At 47.0% G+C, this 15,090-nt stretch overlaps 4 protein-coding genes across 4 annotated transcripts; 1 reads left to right on the top strand and 3 right to left on the bottom strand.

Annotated features, from left to right (window-relative positions):
* Nucleotides 1-538: 538 nt before the first annotated feature.
* LOC108047933 lies at nt 539-1,153 on the bottom strand. The gene has a single exon (XM_017128352.1). The coding sequence runs from the start codon at nt 1,086-1,088 to the stop codon at nt 831-833; it is 258 nt and encodes an 85-aa protein (XP_016983841.1). The 5' UTR covers nt 1,089-1,153; the 3' UTR covers nt 539-830.
* Nucleotides 1,154-11,624: 10,471 nt separating this feature from the next.
* LOC108047932 lies at nt 11,625-12,559 on the bottom strand. The gene has a single exon (XM_017128351.1). It carries the CDS (start codon nt 12,482-12,484, stop codon nt 12,119-12,121), a length of 366 nt encoding a protein of 121 aa, XP_016983840.1. The 5' UTR covers nt 12,485-12,559; the 3' UTR covers nt 11,625-12,118.
* Nucleotides 12,560-13,017: 458 nt separating this feature from the next.
* Nucleotides 13,018-13,714, bottom strand: LOC108047934. Its single transcript, XM_017128353.1, has 4 exons — nt 13,668-13,714; nt 13,450-13,605; nt 13,227-13,391; nt 13,018-13,167 (listed from the first exon to the last, which is right to left on the bottom strand). Exons 1-4 carry the CDS (start codon nt 13,701-13,703, stop codon nt 13,018-13,020), a joined length of 507 nt encoding a protein of 168 aa, XP_016983842.1. The 5' UTR covers nt 13,704-13,714.
* Nucleotides 13,715-14,224: 510 nt separating this feature from the next.
* On the top strand, nt 14,225-15,051 carry LOC108047963 (DNA-directed RNA polymerases I, II, and III subunit RPABC1). The gene has a single exon (XM_017128401.2). It carries the CDS (start codon nt 14,307-14,309, stop codon nt 14,937-14,939), a length of 633 nt encoding a protein of 210 aa, XP_016983890.1. The 5' UTR covers nt 14,225-14,306; the 3' UTR covers nt 14,940-15,051.
* Nucleotides 15,052-15,090: the final 39 nt, after the last annotated feature.

The raw sequence follows: 15,090 nt of genomic DNA, 5'->3' as shown, positions 1-15,090 counted from the left end.
CAAAAGGAGCGAATGGAGCAGGGGCGCTGCTCAAATTAACTTGTTGCTATTTTCAATTGGATGCCTTCGGTTTGGTTTTATTCGGGTTCGGGAGGTTTCAAACGGTTGCGCTTTTAATTCGTTTTAAATTATCTCGTAGCAGTAGTTCTGTTTCGTTTTATTTGAATGGAAAAGGTAGCTTCTCTGAGGCGAAGTTTAATTTGCCATGGAATGGTGAGGAAGTTGATTTTGACCCGATCGAGTAAGTGGACAGTGGCGACAAGAACTGGTCTTAAACTTTATTTTAAAAGTATTAGAATTTTCAATTTAAACGTGGTAAATCTAGAATGTTTAACAGATCCTAGAAACTTTTTAGAGCTGGGTTTAGATAAATCTTAATTTGAATATTTGGAATGTACCTGTTCTATTTGGCTATATGTATTCTATTATTAAAGCTTTGTTAGTAAAGTTTACAACATTTATTTTTAATATATTTAGCTATACACTCTCACTCGAATTTTCACAGGCCCAATACCACTGTGCCCTGCCACATGCGGGTGCTATTTGGCCTGGACTCTAACAAAACAAAACGAAAACTTTTTCTGTGTTTTGACGGAAACATTTGTCAGCGATTTTCCAGCGCCAGGCCCAAAAGCGCGCTGGAAAACATTTTGAACAATTTAATTAGAATCACCTAAGCCCATCACAAATTATCATGTGTGGCAAGAGCAACGGGGAAAAACAGTTTCCGATGTGATTTATGAGCAGCAAGTGTGACATTTGCCGCCTTCACTTGGCCCGCTCCATTGTTGGCTTACATCAGCGGCAATTACCGAGAGGTGTTGGCTCATCTACAACTGGAGCAGCTTCACCAGCAGCAGCAGGAAGAGACTCTCCAGGAGGGCACACCACCAGGGCAGTTGCAGCCTCTCGGCAGTGACACTTTGGTGGGATGGACACCGTGCCACTTCGGGGAAGACCTCCTCGTGGGGGTAGCAGTGCTGTAGTGGTCCAGTTTTGTACTCCCCACCGCAGTTTCTCCCCATTGGTAGGCTGATCAGCAGCAGCAGCAGAAACCACAGCGATCTCCTGGCAATCCCTAAGGTCATGGATCTGAGGAACAACTTCAGAGTAATACCCTAGGAATAGGAAGATCACTGAATTGTATAACAATATTGTAGAATTTGGTCCCTCCTCCAAAAAATGCAAAGTTTGCTTTGACTCTCGGAGCTCTGAGGAAAATTCAGACCCTAAAAAGGTGTCCATATCGGTGCTGCACAATTAATTAACAAAGGCTGCGATCGCGGGAGGGGATGAGCCAGCTTTCCCCTTCCTGCGCCCTTTGTGTGTGAGTGATATGATTTATATTGTCTCCCTGGCCGGCGCCACATCCAGAGTCCTCCGCAGCGGTCGGCATCTTTAATGTCTCGGAACCGGGATCTCAGAACTCAGAACTGGGAACTCAGAACCCAGAACTCAACTTAATTCCCTGTGTGCGTGAGTGTTTTGTGGACGAGGCTAAGGATGATGCTGATGATGATGAGAGGCGGCTGCGCTTTTAATTCCCGACTTCGTCTACCTCTGCTTTTGCTTTCTCTTGCTCAGTTTTCGGAAATTCTGCATCGACTTTTCACACTTCCCTCGGCTACGCTCCAATTTCAATCGGAACACCCCCGCTGCCAGGCCGGCATTAAAAAGAGATTTGTCGTAGTTCGCTAATTGTATTTTGGTACACTCCGCAAACACCTTCCGAACCCTTGCAGTATTGCCTTACCTGGGTGGGTGGTGGTGCGGCTAATGAGATGCCCTGCAGGAAGAAGGGATTAGAGGAAGGGAAGGGTCGGAAATGAACGGATTTGGCTAATCCAAGGTCGCTGCCTAGCGCCGGCTCAGAGTTTGCCTCAATTGGATTCGGATTCGCATTCAGGTTCAGATTCGGGTTAGTGCGCAGAGAACTGGGCCACCGAGTTTATGGCCCGATGCAAATGAGGCCCAAGCTCACAAGTCAGTTAACGGTGCGGCTGCTGCACTTCTATCCACCAATGTTGCACTGCAGCACAGCAGCAACGCCCCCTGGTAGATCGCTCCGGGAAGTCCGAGGCAGCAGCATCTATCAAGCTGCGAGGAGGGGCAGATACAGATACAGAAACCCACTCCCCGCCAGAGATGCGAGCCATGTTCCCGGGTATTATAAAGTGCATTGCGGCTACCAGTTAAGTGCATGTTGCTGGCCAGAGGGTTCGGTAGACGGAGCCCAGCCCCCGACTTCGACTTCGACTTATACTTCGACTTCGACTGCCGCCTTGGTAGGTGTGTAAACTATGTTGCTGCATGCCGCATGTTGCTGTTGCCGCTGCCAAGCAGTCAGCAGAGCCAACCCATCAACAGCCAAAACGCCACGGGGTAGGACCTTTTTCTTAGCTTTTTTGAGCCAGTTTTTGCGATACCCTAACTTGGGGTGTTTACGTTTAAGCCCGACTTTAAAGCTCAACTTGTAAACATACAATAAAAATTTTAAAGGCCAATCATATTCAGAGTCACCCAATTATTTTCCAAGCTCAATATTATGACAGATACTTACACGAATTGGTAAAAGGTTTTTATATACATTTTTCACCTGAGAACCATATTTGTTACCATATTCATTATTTGGCTGAAAATGATTCTTAATAAAGCAGTTATGTTTAAATTTATATGAATAATAAATAAGTGATTGTGTTATTTTGCTCTTTACAAATGTGAACTCGTAAGCTTGATTTTAAAAAGGATGTTAATCTTGTAGTTAGAATGTTATTATACTTATAGTTTTTATACTAGATTCAATTTGACTTTTTACAACCTAATCCATTAACCTTATTAGACATAATTTGAAACTTAGATAGAGTATCGAGAGCTTCGCCTTTCCAAGGTGACCTCCTGTGTTTTGTCTTAGCCGTTTGTTGTTCTCTTTGCCGCCCGGCGGACTAACCGAGTGGGCGCGTTCACGTCCACATCCACATCCACGTCCATGTTCACCTGATGCCGCTGCTGCTGCTGCTGCAGTAGAACAGCTTCTGTTTAGCATGGAAAACAGCAAACTGGCCTGGCTTTCTTTCCATTCATGCAGTTGGGCCTGGCTGGCAACAAGTTGCCAAGCTATAATTACTGCATCCATGTCGCTGCAAGTTGCTACTTCATAAATTAGCATGCTGCTGGTGTGCCGCTGATGTTGCTGCCGTGCAGTTTCTGCTGCTGCTGCTGCTGCTCCAGTCAGCGGTCAGCGCTTTGTCATTGCCAGAAGTTAGGCCTAGAATGGCGCGTTTTCCAAGGAAACCGCAGCCCAACAGACCGAGCCCAAAAGCACAAATCACAAATCACATGGCCGGCATTAGGCTTCCGTGTGCTGTCTCCTGGAAAAAATGGAGATGGAGATGGAGTCCAGAGACAGAGACAGAGCCAGAGCCCCAGACGAGGTCGTTCCCCGCCTCCGGGCAGGCTCCTCATTCTCATCCTCATCCTTATCCTTTTTCTGTTTCTGTTTCCCTTGAATTCCTTGAAACAACGTAACGCCCCCATGGCCAACTCCTCCTCATCCCCCTGCTCTTGTTAGGCCCTGCCCCTCGCCTGGCTGACCCACAAACAATTTGTTTTTGCATTTCGCTGAAGGGGACGCAGACCTCGGACCTCGGACCATGATATGGCCACACCACCCCATACCCGAAAAAAGAAGCGAGAAAAACTGGCTCTCGACATCATTATCACTGCGATCTGGGCCCCTTGCGTGTCTCTGGCTTCGCAGTTCGTCCCAAGGTTTCGATTTCAGGAAATCAATCTTGTTTTGGCCAAACACTCGTACCACCTCGGAACTCAGCCAGCTGAAAACACCGAAAGCAGGCTGCCTGGCTCATCATTAGCCCAGGTCTCTCTCTTTTTTTCGAAGGGAAGACAGGAGCTGCAGGATGACCCCGGGCGCAGTCCGAGACTGGTCAACACCCAGGCCAAATGAATGGGGGGCAGGGACAGCCCAGCAAGAGTCGGATGCCGATGATGAGGCTCTGACTTGGACTTGGGCTGTGGTCGTGGTCGTGGTTGTGGCTCTTGCTGTGGCTGTGGCAGTGCCCTGGCCCCGGGGCACCAACTCGTAAGCGTTTTGAAGACCTCCAGTGCAGCACGCGATTTATATACGACACCCAGGAAACGGACTCCGCCTGCCCCTCGAACCAGGAACCCCGAACTCGTGCTCCACACAAATCCGGCCTAAGACCAAAACTTTACACGCTCATTAACGATTTCACTTGAATCCCGGTCGGATCGATGAAAAATGTGGTTTTAATTGGGATTAGGCCGGGCCAAAACAACTCACTCAGGGCAGCGCAACACGTGCAACTCGTTGGAGTGTTTGAAATGCTAATAAAAGATAGATTTATCATCCGAGTGCAGGGCTCAGGCGCTACCATAATGATTACAGCAAATACTCGTAGTCAACGGCAGCTCCTAACCAGGCAACAACTTCACTAGCTGTTGGCCTCTCAGCCCCGAAAAGCGCTGCATCATGACGAGGGTTCCTGGGTTACTCCGGACTCTTCAGCGGAGGAGGAGGAGGAGGAGGAGGAGGAGGAGGCTCCAGGGGATCGTACACCAGCGACAGGCCAAGCACTTGCGTGTGTCACTGCGGTGACGCTCAAGTAGTCGACTGGCTCCGGCTCCGGCTCCATCCTCGACTGGAGTCCCAGCGAACAGAGCCAAAGGCAGAGGCACCTGATCGGGCCGGGTTAAAGGTGCCCCGGGAGCACTGAGAGAAACAGGGGCAGCCGAGCAGAGGTTACTAGTGGGGATGGCCGTCTTAGGCCGCCTTTGATTTCTGTCAGTGGAGGCTGAAACGAAAATTAAGTCATCACGCCAGACCGGGCTGGGCTGAAGTAGGTGCTGTAAGTTCCCCAAAATCAAGAGAGACAGAGATATATGCTTGCGAACCGCCAGCCAGACACTTCTTGATGAGATTTGAGCTCATCAGCCAAGTGTCTGGCGACTGTTTGCTACCTCTGCGTCTGTCTGCGTCCCAGCTGGCAGATGATGATGAATGGGCCGAGTTGACATATGAGGGTTTTAATCGTCATAGAAAACCTACGCATGCGATTCGAGCATTAAAGCTGGAGAAGCAGATACGAAATAGAAATCACAGAACGCAGAACAGTCAGCGCCCAAATGGATTCCAAACAGACTTCCTTACTCATCGGAAAACATCGATGAACATCGGTGAAGGGCAGTGGATCCGACACTCCCACGCTCTGCTCCGCGGCCTTGTTATCCTGATCGTCTGGCCAAAAAGGGGGAGAAGGACAAATGGACGGCTTCCTTTCAAGCGGCTGCACAAACACTTGACTTTCGGCCAGGTCATCTGCGCCGGAGGATCAATGGAGCAGCGCCTCGTCAAAAGGATCAAACGGCTTTCAACAAGTTTGTGCGCCTTTTGTTGCGTTTGGAAGTGCCGAAAAGAAAGCAAAGTTGGGCGGGAAACGAGGCAGCGGCAGCGAATGTCAGTCAAGGGGCATTGATTATGATCATCAAATTATTGAGCGCCCATGAGCGGAGCTGGAGGAGAGCTGCACAAAACGCCCCCTTCCGCAGCGAATGCTCGCCGATGAAGACATGTACTACATGGATACATGTGTCCGCTCGCCGTTGGCCACATCCACACAAAACTGCTGACACAATCGAAGCAATTAAATCGTATGACGCTGCCCAATCCCAAATGCAATCGAAGTCCGATGAGGAGATGTAGATGGCGATGGAGTTCCCCATGGGCCCATGTCCCATGTCCCAAGTCCCAAGTCAATCGAAGGGGCTTCAGCTCTCGAGGAGCGGCAGGCGACGATCTCGACAGCGATAAATTGTTGTTTTCGAGTCTTTACAACCTTAACAGGTGAGAAAATAGGTTCAGTGGTTGGCCTGCCTCGAACTTGCTGATCTCATGCCCCCGTCTTGAGGCGGCTTCACTTCGGTTTCCCGGCCCATTCATGAGTCCTGCTGCTCAGCGCTTCTAATTCAATTGTCCGAGTCGGGGCTCTGATGCCGGCCAACCAATGGCGATCGCGACCCGATATCTCCGATCTCCATTTATTTCCACAGCTCAGCAAATCTTCACGAGCCGATTCTCCCGGCCAGTGGATAATTTCACCCATAAATTGAACGCAACTTCCGTTTCGATTGCGCGCCCGCGATAAAGGTATTCGGTTCGGAGCTCGGTCTGATTTGGTCTGATTTGGTCTGGTCGAGGTCACCCATGAATGGGCTGCACGGATGGCTGGGGAGCGAGTGGTGAAGTGGATCCGCTTGATCTTTAATCTGTTGCAGTCGAGTGGCAGCCAAAAACAAAAGGTTCACGACAAGGGGAAATCCATTATTAATATTTGTCTATAGATATTTACATAACAAAAATGTTGGAAAATCTGGTAGTTGCATTTATGGCCAAGTTTATTTCTTAGCAAAACATTTTATATATAAAACAGCCATTTAAATATAAATCAACATTTCCCAGTAAAGATGCCCCTAAAAATAGGCAACCATTTTTTGTGCTCCAGTTGCAAAAATATGTTTTATTTGGGTCTAACTTAAAGGTATTGATAAACATTATTATCAAAGTACTTATATAAAAGTAAATAGTATATTTAACAACTAGAAAATGAATACTCTACGGCTAAAACCAAGTCATGACAGGTTGCAAGGTCAGAGATTTTCCGTGACTCAACTGGGAGGCTTGCATCAATCGAAAACAAGTTCCGATCTATATCCATCAATTCTGGATTTCATTCAGCAGAAAAGCAAAGATCAAAGCTAAATCAATCAGTTGGCATGGGGCCTTTGCAATCGCCTCGCCGCGAAACAAAGGCAATTAAACTAATTACTGGAAAAACAATCAAATGATAACATGGCACAAACTCCGCTTCGAGGCGAGAATATGCAGGGATATGAGCCAGAAGAATATCAAACAGCGCAGTTGAATTGTTTTCTGATATTTCCAGATTTTTGTTTTTCGATTTTTGTCGACTTTTCCACGCTGGCAAGGCTAGCGGCAAATTGGCGGCAATTTATTAATTCAAAATGGCCAGCAGAAAAAAAAGCGAGGAGAGAAACGCAAATCCTATTTGTCAATTTATTTGCCCAAGTATGCGTGCAATCACAACAAACAACGGAGCAGCAGCAAATGTCAATTGCTTAAGCAAAATTGCGCATAATTGACATTTTTCCAATTTGCTCATTCGTGCTGGCCGGCAGTCGAGGGTTAAGCGGGGGAGGTCATTGTTAGATAGTTTGCCCCAGCACGAACCCTCGGATTCGGCTCCCTCCGATCCCACGTCACGCCCCGCACTATAAAACTGTCTGCGGCAATGATTTAATTTCCCAAATATTGTCGAACATAAATCCCGAGTGGAGTGGGGCATCCTGGATCTTGCGTCCTGACCAAGTGTCAAGTGGTACGAAAGAAGTTGCCGCCGAGGCTGGACCGCTCGCAATGCGACTGGTTTATGGTTTGTTTGCGGCCACTCATTAGCCTGGCCTCCAGCCCTTCTAGCCGTGCTGTAGACCATAACTTAGACCCTGTCCTCGCCCTCGTTCCCGTTCTCGAATGTGTCGCATTGTGTGGCTGCCATAATTATGAGCCTTTTGTTGCTCAATCTGCCGCAACACTTGTTGCATTGTCCTCGCTTTGTGCCTGCGTGTGGGTTCCATAGTTTCCGCCTAAAGGGATTTCACAGCTCATAGATAATCCCATTGGCATAGGAATGGGATTTGGGACTCTTTTGTCTATTCTGTGCAGACGGAGGCGTTGGCTCCCAGCTTCAAACGCTCCCAGATGGGATTTCTCCTCTGCAAGTGTTTATTTAAAGGCAGTTTAAAATCTCTTCAACAGCCTTAAGTATTAGGAATTTGTTCTATACAGATTATGTGTTTGTTGGTTTATTTAAATAATGTCCCCAAACAAAGAAACTTATCAAAGAGAACAAACACTTTCAGTAAACTGTTCATTTATTAAATTGACTTTTATAGTTATTCTCTAATTAAGGACAATTTTAAATGGTTTTTTATGAACAAACATGTATAGGTACTCACACATTTTGTAAAAGCAAATTCGTAGGTAAAAACTGAAAGCTAAAATAAGCTGCTTACTGAAAATGGCATTTGATAATTGGAATATATAACCTACATTTTGCTTGCACTTAAGCAGATATTATAAGCATTGATGTTTATAATGGTTTTTAAACGATGTTTTCCAAGTTATTGCTTCTGCGGCAGAAAAGGGAAAAGTTGGGTCCAATTCAATGAAATAGTTTACTATAATCCAGTAATATTTAACAGCTTTTAATTAAACTTTAGATAGATAGATACCCATCTACCCAACAGTTCCGCCAGCAAGCTGATGAAATATCCCCAACTCCCCGCTTTGGAAATTCTAAGGCTGCGTGAGATGTCGTCTTCGCATTTTGCTGCCTCTGACAATGTCATGATGGCGTCTTGAAAACATTGAAACGGAAACGTAGATGGAACACAAATACATTGTCTGACAAGTTGCCCCTTTCCGTTCCGTCGGCCCTGCCCCTTCCCCCTTCCCCCTTTCCCCTCTCCCCGCCGCCCCTGGCATCTTGGCCATATAGCGTGCGTGGCGGCGGCGGCGGCAAAAGTGGCCCCTATCATTATGGCTGTCGTCTTAGCCGAAATTGGTCGGAGCAGCAACAGCAGCGCACAACAAAGATTTCTCGCTGCGGATGCTCTTCCAGAATGGGCGCCTCCCTTTTCCATTCCCACTCCCTCGCCATCCCCGATTTCTGATTTCTAGGCCTAAACATATTTTGGCTGGGAGACTGCTCTTCAGCGTTTTCCCCCACTTTTCTGTTTTTGGTGGAGGAAAAAATTGATTTACGACTTCCGCTGGCAATGAAAATTCACTTTGGGGTTTCGAAAACGCTTTCGAGCTACTTTAGTTGGCGGTTGGCTGTCCTCTGATTTCAGATTTCTGGCTTCTGGGTCCGCGAGATCACCGATTGAGCTCTAGTCGCCGCTCGGGGTATTCATTTTTATAGACTCATTTAAGGCGATTATTTAGCAATTTTTTAAGACATTTCTGTCGACGTTTTTTCGCATACAGTCTTCGATGCTCGGCGACTGGCTCCTCGCCAGTTAGTAGCGAAATTTATGGCTCAGAATCATTTAAGTTAATGACTTTCAAACGTGTTTCACACTCAAGTGCGAGCGGGACGCACAGACGGCGATCAGGAGAGTGCGAGCGGGACAGGCTGTGGCTGATTGACTTGACTCACTGGCCAAGACAAGTAGCCGCAGTGATTGATAATGCGCTGATTGAATTATGGCCATAAGTGTAATTTGGCCAGTGGCGTAGCCAGCAAGAAGTTCAGCAGTCGGCTGAAGGAGATAAGAAGGGGACTAACAGAGATGGTTACCCAATAATTATTAAATTGTATTTGTTTAATCCAATTTTAAATTTAATTGGTATTGCTGACATACACTACATACCCCCCAAATACTATATACCTAACAAACTTCCTAAGATGTCAATTTGCACAATGAACAATAAAAATCAATGGTCGTCAATTGAGGTCTCAAAAAAAGCAATCCTATTCCTCAGATTCAGTTCTTATATCTCCAATATCTGAATGATATTATTTGATAGAGATTTTAATATTTTAAAATATTGATATGTCCATTTAGCTCCCTCTTCTCCACGCCCTTTGCTTTTGGTGGGCTTTTGATAGAGACGCTTTGATGGATACCTTCCTAGGTCTAGGCCACCTTACGATTTTCTGCTGCTTTTCCCCCGAACAACAGATCTCAAATGGAAGTCGGAATTTGTCTGCCTGATCGGCCTGGGGGCGTTTTTGGGGTTTTATTTTTCAGAGTCGAAGCGAGACGGGTTTTGCTTTGCGGCTCGTTTTGTCTTCTGTGTTTTTGGCGGCAAATCAAACCGAGTTTATGAAATTGGCAAATTGGCTTATGGGCAGTCGCGTCGGCAAACCAAAGCGAGTTGATGGACGACCCAGCTCCATCTCCATCTCCGTCTAAGTGGGGCCCCAGTCGGAATCGGAATCGGAGTTGGAGCTCCAGTCCCAGTCGCAGTCGCAGTCCCAATCCTATCTATGCGTGCCAAAGCGCCAATGGCGTTTTAATTTGAAGTTGGGTCCGGCGTCAGCTGCCGAGCGTTTATGAGCTGCCTGACTGACTGCCGACTGCCGTTGACTTTTATTTATTTAATGTTTCGGCTTTAGTATTTGGCTCTTTATTATTTTATTTGGCTTTTCCTGTGGCAGCGCGAACCTGTTCCTCGTCCGCTCCTCGACTACCTACCTACTGCAAAAGGGAGAGACATCGATGCAAAACTGGATTAAGTCCCTTTTACGCCCTAATCCGCACTGGACCTCGTCGTCTTGGTCATTCTTGTAATGCTCGGAGGGAGAGACCTGCGGAATCCTGACCTGAGACATGGCGCCAGTCAGTCAATCGAGGCCCATTGTCCCTGGCGAGCACTAATAGGATCAGCAATGCTGTCTGAGCCCTGGCGTGAAATCCGCAAATGTTGTTTACCCTGCCCGAAAAGGGGTTGACCCCTGACCTCTCCGCACACCCACTCCGCACTCCCGAGTGCACCCCACAGTAAAGAGGTGTCTTGGTGTTTATTTGTTTTGAACCGGACAGCGCAGCAACTTTTGTTCTGGCCTCTTTTTTCGGCTGCCACTTCGCCCGAACTTCGCCCGAACACTGCCAAAAACAGAGACTGCTTGGCCCGATGAGTCAACAGAAAAGAGGTAATGGTCTCGAAAAAGTTCGCATCGATGCTGATGGGAAAATCGGGCAGACAATGAGAGCCGAGAAAGGCGCACAAAGCTCTCGAGAGTCGAATCAAGATATGGTACTATATATGTGTCCAGGGTAAGTACTGATCAGGCCATCATTATGGCTTTCGATAGCAATTATCTGCTACCGTTTAATTGTGCGCTTGGCGATTTTGTGGCCCGCTGCTGGCTGATTTTTCACACGCATTCGTCGCTGCCCACCTGGTCGTCCCGCTCCCTCTTCTCCACCCCCCTCCAGGCGACTGAGCCTCCGCCACCCACCTAAGCCCACCCGCTCGGGAACTCTGTGAATGCTGTCATGTGTCTAATGAGTCGCTGGCCCAGTTGGCAACTTGGCCCAAAGTTCGCGTTCTCTTTGTGTAATTTGCACACTTGCATGGGCATTTTACATTTCCCATTTTCCCCATTTCCAGCTACCACGCACTCCGATGGACAAGTGGACGGATGGGCTCACCTGAAACTTTGCGGGTAATTTGCATATGGAACTTTTAAATCATACTGCTCGAAGTTCGCCTATGACACCTGGGCTTACGTCTGCAATCGCAGGAGGAGCAGCTGTGCCGTTGGACACATATATTATTAAGCCAACAGCCAAAAAAAGAACTCGGATTTTCCTTTAAGAGGCCATCCCAGTTTCCCAAAAGATCATTGCTCTTATTAGCCAAAATTAAATAGCTGTTTATATAGTTTCCGTAGACTTACCCATAAAATCATCATTGTAACTTCAATATAATTAATTAATTCGATCATCTCTCTAATGTAAATCTCTCGCTCGGATGAATTTATTCAAGTACGTGTAAATCTATCAAACCATTAGTTTAGGAACCAAAAAATAAAGTACTTCCCTCCCGATATCACACCCCCTCTTTAAGATTTGCCCAAGATCGCGTCGTTTCAATAACTAATTCAATGCACCTGCAAGTGCGAGTGTAAATGGTGTGCCATATCATGCACTCGCGGAATATCTCCCATTTTATGGGCGCCATAAATACAGTTTCCAAGCCGAACAAACGAGGCGAGTCATCTCATCGAGTGGACAGACGCGATCACTTAATTACCTGTGCGAACTTTTCAGACGCGTCAAAGTAGGAAAGGGTACAGTGGGCACTCGCTACGACGGAGGGGGCGGGCACAACCGGTTGCAGGTCGGACTGACGTTTTCACCTTGTTATTTATGCGCACGGTCATGCTAAAATCGTCGTAATGAGTGACGGCCATTGAGAGTTGCATTGTCAGCAGCGGATGATAGTTTAATTGTGAGCGGTTCTGGCGAGGATTAGGGGAGACGGGGGATCCTAGCAGAAGTACAGGCTCGAGGGCTTCAGCCGGCCGTACTCCCCGTTCTCGGTGGCCGCCACCCGGATGCCCAGGATGCCGTCGTTCTCCAGCGTCCTCCGTTCCCCCAGACTTTCGACCACATCCTGGGCGGTCACCACGTACTTCTTGAGCAGGCGCCTCCGGTTGGCGTACCGGAGGAAGTGCTCGTCGCCGTACCGCTGGCGACTCTCCAGGTAGATCTGGTCGATCCTCTGGAAGTGGCAGCTCTGCATCCGCGGGTACCAGCAGAAGGTCTCCTCCCAGTGCCGCGTGGTCCGCTCCATGGCGTGGCTGAAGGCGAGCTGGTAGCGCAGCTGCTCCGTGGTCACTATGTCCGCCGGCATCTTGTTGGATCTTGTTTGCTTTGCTCAGTGTTCTAGAAGGTATGGTTGTCGTAGTGGAGGTTGTGGTTGTGCTTGTGGTTGTGGAGTGGACACTTCCCAAATGTGTGAAGTTTCTGGCTGGCCCACCTGATTGGCAGCTGAGTTCCCAGTCCCGATCCCGTTTTTGGTTCCCTCCCTAATCGCATTAGCAGCCACTTGACAGGCAGCAGGTGCAGTGCATCCAGGTCACTCGGTCCTAAGCCGCCAGCCACCTGTGCAAAAACCTGCATACTGCTCTCTCAGAGATCTTTTCTGGTTCACTTGTAATTATATTTAGCTTTTAAGGAAGTCTGCTCTGATATCTTAATAATTTAACTCTCTTTTCGTTGATAACCTATTTTGTTTAATATGTGACACAATATTGACTGCACCACAGAAAGTAAATGCTAAAATTTGACCCAAGTAATATACAATTTATATTCGTTATTAGAATACTTAGAACTGCAAATAACTTTAGAAAAGTAAAGTGTAAATAAAACTCCTCCCATTTCCATTTAGCTCTTGCTGAAGTAGACCAGGATGTCCAAACGCGGAATGCCCCCAACCCTAAAGGTGCTGTTCGATAAGTATCTGCCATCGGGGATTATCGCCTGGACCACCCCGTTCACGTGCTGCACCGGCAACTTGTCCACGATGATGTCGTGCTGCAGGCGGAAAAGCAAACGTCAGAACTGGAGGGCAGGACATCGCAGGACTCACTCACATCGTAGGGGCAGGTGTGGTTCATGTTGGAGTAATGCTCAAAAGTCTGGAACGCCAAATTGGCCACTACGTTCTGGCGGTCACGAAGGAACTTGCAAGCATCTACCTTAAAATCAAATTTGTACAGGACTCGTCCGTTTTCCCGCCTCGTCAACTGAAACCTGACCTGAAACATGGTCGGAATTCGGATAGATTTATTTTTTGTGAGCGGTACTTCCTCTTACCTCGCCGTTGTCGATGGGGAAATGGTGGAATTTCGTTTTGACCGAAAGGTACTTGTAGGTGCGATTGACGGACTTCAAGTAGCAATATTCAAAGTCCATGAACTTCCTGTCCCTCACAAGACAGAGCACATTATTGAATTCCACGTCACCCTGGATCTTTGGGAGTTGTCTTAATATTGGTCTGGCCTTGGAAAATTTCGTATACTCTTGGTTTTTACCGGGATCGGTCCCAAGGAAATCAGCAGCAAGAACATCAATGCGTTCATTCTGGGGAGTGACTGTTTCGCAATATCCATAATAAAGAGAAATATTTAAAAAGTTTGCAATTAAAATTACTCGGTCCATTGCCACTCTAAAACAACCAACCAATCAATCAGTGAGGTGCTGAAGAGTTTTACAATGAATCCCAAATACTCTTGTCTTAATAGCAAAAACTCTAAAATAGCTTAGAACTAATGTATTATTATTGTTTGTTATTAACAAGCTTATCCCTTTAAAGTATTTATTTTTAAGTGATTTTGCGTTTATTTGTAAATAAAAATAATAAACTTGTTAAAAATAAATGTTCTCCTATATAACTTTTGGTAAGCTCCTTAGAAAATAATTAAATTTAACCATTTTTTATCTTAAAAAATATTCTAATTTGAATTTAAATTCAAAAATCGAATTGGTTTTATTTTAGCAAAGTTTTAACCCGTTATGTGTAACCGCTCATTTCTATCGAAGATCTGCACCTCCGTGTTTACATTTTATAACTTCTGGTTTATTTGAGCACATCCAGCTACGGTCCCACTTTCTATTAGGCCATCCGCGTGCTCTGTTTATAATTTAGAATTTGCTAGTTTTGCAAAATAAGAATGGACGACGAGGCAGAAACGTACAAGCTGTGGCGCATTCGTAAAACCATCATGCAGCTGAGCCACGACCGCGGTTACCTGGTGACCCAGGACGAGCTGGACCAGACTTTGGAACAGTTCAAGGAGATGTTCGGCGACAAGCCCAGCGAAAAGCGACCGGCGCGCTCCGATTTAATTGTTCTGGTGGCCCACAACGACGATCCCACTGACCAGATGTTCGTCTTCTTCCCCGAGGAGCCCAAGATCGGCATCAAGACCATCAAGACGTACTGCACCCGCATGCAGGAGGAGAATATACACCGGGCCATCGTGGTTGTGCAGGGCGGAATGACGCCCTCCGCCAAGCAATCCCTCGTCGACATGGCCCCCAAATACATTCTCGAGCAGTTCCTCGAATCGGAGCTGCTGATCAACATCACGGAGCACGAACTGGTCCCGGAGCACGTAGTCATGACCGTCGAGGAGAAGCAGGAGCTGCTCAGTCGTTACAAGCTAAAAGAGAACATGCTGATGCGCATCCAGGCGGGCGATCCGGTGGCCCGCTACTTCGGGCTCAAGCGCGGCCAGGTGGTCAAGATCATCCGTTCCTCGGAGACGGCCGGTCGGTATATCTCCTACCGATTGGTGTGCTGAGAATACCACAGACTCCGCGAGGATATCCGATCTAAATAAATAGCTTAAGAACTCTATGAATTAAGGAAGGGACAGCGAGTTTTATACGTCAATAAATCGCAATCTTTTCGAAGGTTATTGAGTTACTGGTGGGTTGGAGTTCAATTTATAA

Source organism: Drosophila rhopaloa, unplaced genomic scaffold (genome assembly GCF_018152115.1).
Source record: "Drosophila rhopaloa isolate 14029-0021.01 unplaced genomic scaffold, ASM1815211v1 contig_115, whole genome shotgun sequence".
NCBI classification, from domain to species: Eukaryota; Metazoa; Arthropoda; class Insecta; order Diptera; family Drosophilidae; genus Drosophila; species Drosophila rhopaloa.
Note: the sequence above shows the minus strand (reverse complement) of the source record. Positions and strands in the feature narration are given on the sequence as shown.